Source organism: Propithecus coquereli, unplaced genomic scaffold (assembly GCF_000956105.1).
Source record: "Propithecus coquereli isolate 6110/MARCELLA unplaced genomic scaffold, Pcoq_1.0 Scaffold443, whole genome shotgun sequence".
Lineage (NCBI taxonomy): Eukaryota > Metazoa > Chordata > Mammalia > Primates > Indriidae > Propithecus > Propithecus coquereli.
In genome coordinates this window covers 981211-989140 of record NW_012150208.1, presented here as the reverse complement: position 1 = coordinate 989140, position 7930 = coordinate 981211, and the positions used below count along the sequence as shown (strand labels likewise).

General features: G+C 49.0%; 1 protein-coding gene across 1 annotated transcript; it reads right to left on the bottom strand.

Moving 5' to 3' along the window:
- Positions 1 to 934: 934 nt before the first annotated feature.
- On the bottom strand, positions 935 to 6646 carry GNB2L1 (guanine nucleotide binding protein (G protein), beta polypeptide 2-like 1). Its single transcript, XM_012654658.1, has 8 exons — positions 5848 to 6646; positions 4473 to 4644; positions 3773 to 3920; positions 3432 to 3527; positions 2965 to 3075; positions 2316 to 2456; positions 1693 to 1803; positions 935 to 1041 (listed from the first exon to the last, which is right to left on the bottom strand). Exons 1-8 carry the CDS (start codon positions 5954 to 5956, stop codon positions 976 to 978), a joined length of 954 nt encoding a protein of 317 aa, XP_012510112.1. The 5' UTR covers positions 5957 to 6646; the 3' UTR covers positions 935 to 975.
- Positions 6647 to 7930: the final 1284 nt, after the last annotated feature.

Here is a 7930-nt window from a genome sequence, read left to right as displayed (position 1 = left end):
ATGTTGAGAATTTACTTGAAGATAATTTGCCATTTCTTTTCTACCACTGCTTTGAGACTGTAGGACTGAGGTTCCCCCGAGAATCTCATACCAATAGCTCACAAGCCCAGGTCTCTGGAACGTTTCCAAGGATGCGTGTGACCAATACCTAGCTGAAACTCAAGCCAAAGGCCTCATGACCATTATGACTCAAGAGAGTAGGAATGGGGGGCACATATATACCTTCAATATGCTGCAGTTGTCACTAGAGTACTGTGCCAAGAAAACTGCAGTTTTGAGGTCTCAACTGAGTTAAGGTTATTGCATCCACACCTGTACTGAGATCTGAAATGACAGTGGTAGTTTTACAGCCATTTCTGATCTTTCACAAGGCATCCATCCTTATGACTAACAGGTGTAGGTTGAGAACTGTTTGGAAGGGCCTATTTTAATTTATGAATACTCCCCAGGCCACTGAGAACTTTAAACAAGTTGTGATTAAGCACCAATTCTTCTGGTGAGAGTTGGCTTGCCTTGAAGATTTAAAAAAAAACACCCACCCCATCTTGATCAAAGACCCAAGTTGATGGAGACTGTGCTAACCTGAAGTTTCGAGGAGTCTGCTATTCCCAACTTGATTGCAATCACTTTGAAACAATCTGTCCCTTTCACTCAGGAACAGCTTCCCTAGGCTTAAGGTAGGCTGATGACCTGTACTGGACTGTAGGACATAGGGATGGGGCAAGTTTGGGAAAACTCCCTCACGACTTCCCATAAATGGTACATCTGATGCCACTGCAACCCTACAAAAAACGGACACAGAACGACATCTCCCTCTCCCCTCAAGGACTCGTTTACTTGGTCTCCACGTTTCGCCCCCAGCTTCCAGGTTGCCAATGCCTCAACTAATGGCTTCTTAACCAATAAGCAACATAGATAGGGACGGAGCCTTAAGTCAGAAAACCAGTTTATTTCTAAAAGCTCTGCTGTAAATTTCTATCGAGTACCGATGGTCACCTGCCACACACGTACCAGGTTGTCTGTGTAGCCAGCAAACAGAGTCTGCAGGAGAGAAAAGACAATGATAGGTCAGCCATGAACTCTGCAGTTCCACTAGTGCCAGTAAAGGCCTGCCTTTTAAGAACCCCACTGATTGCTAAAAAAGAAAAAAATTCCTTCTGAAGTTTCAAGATCATTACTTCAACTACCAGATTGTAGGTGGTGATTATATACTCCTAGAGGAAGAAACAGCCAGTGATAAGGATCCAGACATTTAAAATCTGGTCAAATTAAGCAAGGTATAAACTGAAGAGTGGTAACCACTGTCCTCCAAATCACCTTTCTTCCTTGGTGCAAGAACACATTGGCATGGCTAACTATATCATGCTAATCAACCCGCTAATCTTTTTTGTCATTTCACTTTATGTCAAATACACTGATCTTGTGCCTGACGAACCAGACACACTAACAGCTGAAAGAGGGAAAAGGCTAGCTGGGGCTTGGTGGTACATGCCTGTAGTCCCAGCTACTCAGGAGGCTGAGGCGGGAGATCACTTGAGCCCAGGAGTTGGAGGTTACAGTGACTTATGATCAAGCTACCCCACTATACTCCAGACTTGGCAACAGAGAAAGACCCCCATCTCAAAACAGAAACAAAAAAGAAAAGAAAGAAAAGTTGGAAACCGAGTCACCTCAGAGGACAAACTGACTTACCTGGCCATCAGCAGACCAGGCCAGAGAGGTACACTGGGGTGGCTCTGCCTTGCTGCTGGTACTGATAACTTCTTGCTTCAGTTCATCTACAATTATCTTGCCCTCTAAGTCCTGGGAACAGGGTAATACCAACGAAAACACCCTGAACGCTTCCATCCACGACAGAGGTTCCCCCTCAAAGCCCCTTCATAACTCAGATTCTCAACAGGATGACTCTGCCCCCAGGGGACATGTGGCTACATCTGCCTGCATTTTCAGTTGCCACTACTGGGGAGGGAAGGATGGTTTGCTATTGGCTTCTAGTGGGTAAATGCTAGAGATGCTGCTGAACATACTAAAATGCACAACACAGCAGCCCACTACAAAGGATTGTCCGGACCAAAATGTCAATTTGTGCTGAGGTTGAGTAAGCTGCTATACATGGCCATCCCACCACTGCGAATCCCCATCCTGGGAAACTTAAACTTGCCGGGTCTCCACTGACAGTCTGACGATTAGCCATTTATTCAGGAAGCCTGGCTCCCAGCTGGGAGTCAGGTGGCACCTACAGTCATCACAACATTGCCAGGGCTCACCGTGTGCACCAGGCACTCAGGCTGAACCACACCACAGCCCACACTCACCCAGATCTTGATGCTGGGGCCTGTGGCAGCGCAGAGCCAGTAGCGGTTAGGGCTGAAGCACAGGGCATTGATGATGTCCCCACCATCTAGTGTATAAAGGTGCTTGCCTTCATTGAGATCCCATAGCATGGCCTGGCCATCCTAGGCAGACAGGTAAGGTGAGTCAGGGCAGTGTAACCTCTTCCAGATGTTAATCCCACCTATCTCCAGAATTCTGTCAGAATCCATCCTTCATACTTTCTCCCAGTACCCCAGACTTCCGGAAAGCCAATGACTCAAAGGACTAATTATTTATTTCTGTATGCCTTTCCTTTAATGCAGAACACCTCACCTACCAAAAGCCACTGTCAAGTTATAAATAAATTACTATGATCAGTTCTGAAAACAGAATACCAACCTCATCAATTGCTCCAAGAAACCCAACATTATAGAAAACAATTCTTTTCTTTTAAACAGCATGCCTTTTGCTACACCATTTTCAGAAACTGATGTTCAGAAACACATTGTTGGACTGCTATCTCATCATCCTCCTCCATCAATCCCGCTAACCTTTTAACTGTCATTTCAATTTTACATTAAAGACACTGGTTAAGTATTCTTCCCACGATACTGTCCCTCACTGAGTAGGACACTTTTGGCCCCAGAATACCTTGCCTCCAGAAGCACAAAGCGATCCATCTGGTGAAACAGTCACCGTGTTCAGATAACCCGTGTGGCCAATGTGATTGGTCTTCAGCTTACAGTTAGCCAAATTCCATACCTACATAGATGGGTGGGGTTGACAGGTGAGGCACCTAGCTCTGGCCTGACTAGAGCAGGAGGGTTCAGGCCCAACAAAAGAGGTATGGCACCTTGTTTAAAAAGCATTCCTGGATAGAGTGCCCATTTATCATTCCATCAGTAGTAACAAGAAGAAAAGGTTAAAAACTTGTCCTGACCACTCAAGGACAGCTGAGATTAAAAAGGTACCAAATGCTGTGTGCTGACTTAAAAGGAGCTAATGAGCTACTTCAGGAAAAGTCAACTGAGGGAATCTGCAAAAACCTCTGAAGCTGGAGACTTTGTCGAGGAGCACATTCTGGCGGGTAAAGGCCTGTGCCGTGGCTCAAAGCTCACCTTGACCAGCTTGTCCCAGCCACAGGAAACGATGATAGGGTTGCTGCTGTTGGGTGAGAAGCGGACACAAGACACCCACTCCGAGTGGCTCTCATCCTAGAGGATGGAGAGGAAAGGAGGAAGGGGAAACAGTCCTGCCTCATGAAACTCTGGATCCCCCACCCCTCCCTTCAGTGGGAGGCATGTTGGCAGCTTTGCATTGGCATCCTTGGAACTTGAACCTTTGATGTCTCTTTAAATTCCCGACAAGACTTTAAAATCACCACATTAAAGCAAAGGTTAAGAAAAAGGGTGGGAGAAAACCTTTTGACATGTGCTCTCTGCCCACGCCTTCACTTTACCTGGACAGTGTACTTGCATACACCCAGAGTATTCCATAACTTGATGGTTTTATCTCGGGATCCAGAGACAATCTGCCGGTTGTCAGAGGAGAAGGCCACACTCAGCACGTCCTTGGTATGCCCTACAAATCGTCTCGTGGTGGTGCCCCTGGGAGGGAGAACTCGATCATTCTCCAGACAGACTTTGCAAACACTCGTCCAGTGACATCATTTTCCTGGCCTAGTCCCTGTCCCTCTGCAGCACTCACGAAACCCTGGGAAGCGGCTCTAATCACAGCAAGCCCTTGGCTAAGTATCCATGTGCCAGAGAATCCCTTCAGAATTGCAGGACATGTCCTCACTCCCACATGGGGGTTGGCTGACAATGTCATCTGTCATCACCAGGACCCTCTATTCCACCTGCCAACCGCCTATCCAGGACAGAGCCTTCAAGATAAAACATACTCAAACTAGTGTTGCCTGCTCCAAACTGCTGCACCTGGCAAAAATGTTCCACCAGATCACCCCTCAGCAATTCTGAGCTAACTCAACTCAATTAAAGCACAGGAGGCCAAACCACCACAGCTACCTTGTCCAAGTACTCTGCTTTACAGTTCCAGGTGGACCTGATTTCCCCCGGGGAAACTGCCCCCTGCCCAATCGACCTCATCTCTGCCCAGCTTTCTCCCAAGCCCCCAGAGCTAAGAGAGTGGCTACTTGCGTTGTGAGATCCCAGAGGCGCAGGGTTCCGTCCCAGGAGCCTGAGAGAGCAAACTGGCCATCTGAGGAGATGACCACGTCACTAACGAAGTGGGAGTGACCCCGCAGAGCACGCTGCGGGATACCGTAGTTGGTCTCATCTCTGGTCAGCTTCCACATGATGATGGTCTTATCTAAGGAGAGATGAAACAGAGAAGGAAACGAGTGAGGAACTCTGCAGCCCACATGCCAACCTACTAGGTAATTCAGGATGTCTCAAGGTTACAGTGGGTGGGGTAACAAGATGACAAATTAAGGACACGTAAGGGAGGACGGGAACGATAGGCTACAAGAGCATTTGCTAGGCCAGGGCTGAGTGACTCACTATCCAGAATAAAATCACAGGTACAGCCAGACTGTACCCTGAGAATTTAACTCAGGTGCCATGGAGACCCTTTCCTGAGATTCAGACTAATTAAACTATTTTATCTTTTCTCAGAATACAGAAACACAGCTGTTGGCTACCTGCGGGCCTCCTGTGACTACTTCTCAGCCCGACAGAAACACAGTAATTAACACATCAACTGCCACGTGAGCTGTATTTAACTCAGGCTAGTTTTAAGCCCAGGGCCTCCTGAAGCATATGTAATTCACACATCTCTTTACCTTTACCCTTATGAACTATTTTTCAAGTTGCATAGAAAATAAAAAGTAACAAATTTTCCGTTATATTAGAAAGGATTGTCTTGTTTTCAAAGTTTTTATAATAAAACCCCGTGGCCCCAGGGTAAACAAATTTTTTTTGCAGTGTGGCAGTCAATCCTGGAAAAGTCACTTTTTGCACTACAGGACTGGATGCTTTTACTGAAACGTGTCGCACTCCAGTTTTACGACTGAGAGCCAAACATGATCCTAGCGCCAGACAATTTTAAATAGTGTGGGAGCAAATGGAAGGCACAAGAAGCCTCCAAACGCAATCAGGTACAAAGGGAATGAGAGAACAGAGGGTAGAAAGGACGGGCCAGAAAGAGATGAGTCAGGAGGCCCCCTAGAGTCCACCCCCGTCCCACCGAGCTGTGAACAGGGCGGCAGCTCAGAAACAGCCTCTGGATTTCAGCACAGGCACTCAGATGGCATGTTGGGGTCATCACCGCTCCGCCCGTCCGTGGGTCCCTGCAAACACTTAGCCACATCTGCGGGGAGGCAGGCAAGAAAGGAAAAAAGCCCCCAACTCTCTAACCTTCCTAGCAGCCACAGGCTGATTTCAGTGTTCTTCTGCAATATAGTTCGCCCGGCCTGAGAAATCTGCCAGGCCCGCCAACTCGCGCGCTACCGGCCCAGCCACGCGGCACACGCAACCCCTAGTCCCCCAATCTGTCCCGCACCCTAGCCCGTACCGCGAGAAGCAGACAGTATCATGTCCGGGAACTGCGGGGTCGTAGCGATCTGGGTTACCCAGCCATTGTGGCCCTTGAGGGTGCCACGAAGGGTCATCTGCTCAGTCATGGTGACGGCGGGTGCGAGTGTCGCCGCGGCAATGAGGATGGCTCCGGATAGCTCAGAGAGACGAGCACCACAGCCACTCCCGCCGCGGCCCTGCGGAGAAAAAGAAAGAACAACCGCCCCCCGCCGGAACCGGAAATTCCCGCCGGCTCAAGCAAAACGGCAACCCCCATTGTATATTTCTGCTCAAGATGGCGGCGCCCTGTAGTTTAAAGGGGGAGGTGAAATCGCCTGATGTTGTGGTCTCTCCGCCATGCAAATACATTCAGGTGTTTAAAAAGGCTCCTAAGACGATGATTTAAGGTGTGATGCCGAAGAAGCGAAAGAGGTGAAGCGTACATTCCCATAAGGGATCGCCGAGCGGCTTCTCCGCCCCTTAGTGGCAGGGTGCGAGCCCCGCCTTTTCCGCTTGGTGCTTCGTGGGTGGGCAACGCGGAGGGAGATTTTCAGTTCGCTACTGGGAGTAGGGATGGACCATTTTAAAAATACGGCATTAAAATTTTTAAAAGAAACTTTAAAACCGTGAGCATGTGAACTACCAAAGTCTAACACATTTTCATGTGTAGAGGGCGGCTCTTCCCTCGGGAGGTTTATGTTCTGATGCACTCCAAGTCCAAAAGGACTTAGTCCAGGCAGGACTAAGGCAGAAGAGAGTTACCCGTATGACTAAATAAAAATCTAGGCTGCCGCCAGCTGCCTCCGCAGTCTGGCTGACGTGGGGGGCCGGCGGTGGGGGCTGGAAAAAAAATGTATGTATATATATATATATATATATATGTACACACACACACACATATATATATCGGCCTGTGTGTTGCTAGACGGCCACTCCTTCCCGCCTAGGCAAGGGCGCCAAAAACTCGCAGAAACGGAAAGGACCGGAGAGGAAGGACCTTCAGGCTCTGACTTTTGGGGACTCCAGTCGAAAGCCCCCTCCACGCCTGCCCACCACGTAGAAAATCCCACGGGTCCGGAGGGCCAGACGTGCCCTGAAGGTGTCCCGAGACAGGGAAGCGGTGGAACATGGATACTTGGCTGCCTGCCGGCTTTCCGCTCAACCGCGCGGCAGGTAAATAAGCAATGCCTTCCGTTCTCACACGTCCCTTACTATTAAGGGTCAGCGTTGGCAGCGCCCATGCTCAGTTTCAAAGGGAGACATACCGATCCGGATGATAGCAGCCGCTAACATCTATGCAAAATAAAGGGGGCACTATACGTATTTATTTTTCTACTTGTAACATGTATTAACCTTAGTTTCTCATCTGTGAAATGAGATTGGAAATAGTAATTGGATAATACGTACAATCACATGGTGGTGTGGAAAGTAAAGGAGTAAATAGATAAAGCGCCCAGAACAACGTCTGGCACAGTAAACGCTATGGAACTGAGTATCTCTTGGGTACCAGGCCCTGTTTTAGGTCTTGGGGTATCCCAGCTGTGACAAGGCATACGGGGCCCCTGCTTTATTTTGTTTTGTTTGCAGTTTACATCCTATGGCGGGGGAAGAGGGGTGAAGGGGGAAGATTGGAATAAAGACACACCGAGATGTGAGAAAGCCCAGTGGGTATATGGGAGACTAATGTTCCCGTCGGAGGTAAGTTATATGGGGGAAGAATGTTTCAATCGGAGGGAAGAGTTAGTGAATGCAAAGACCCTGAGCTGGAGCGTCGGAGGAGCTGAGGACCGAGCAGTGAGGTGGAGGAGGCAGTTGACATACGGCCTCGAAGGCTTTAAGAAGGATCTTGGCAATGCGGGTAGGAAGGCAGAAGTCAGGCGACGGGCAGTGGCAAAGCTGCCGCAGAAGGCCAGGCTTTCTTTCTTGAGACCCCTTGCAGACTCCCCTGCCTTCCTCCGCAGTCCCCGCTGGGCTTCGCAGGACGCCATCCTGGCCATGCTGCTCCGCAGCCTGAAAAGCAGACTCCTAGCGCCCCGGGCTTGCTCCTCACCTGAGGTAGGGCCGGGAGCCCAGGCTCAACA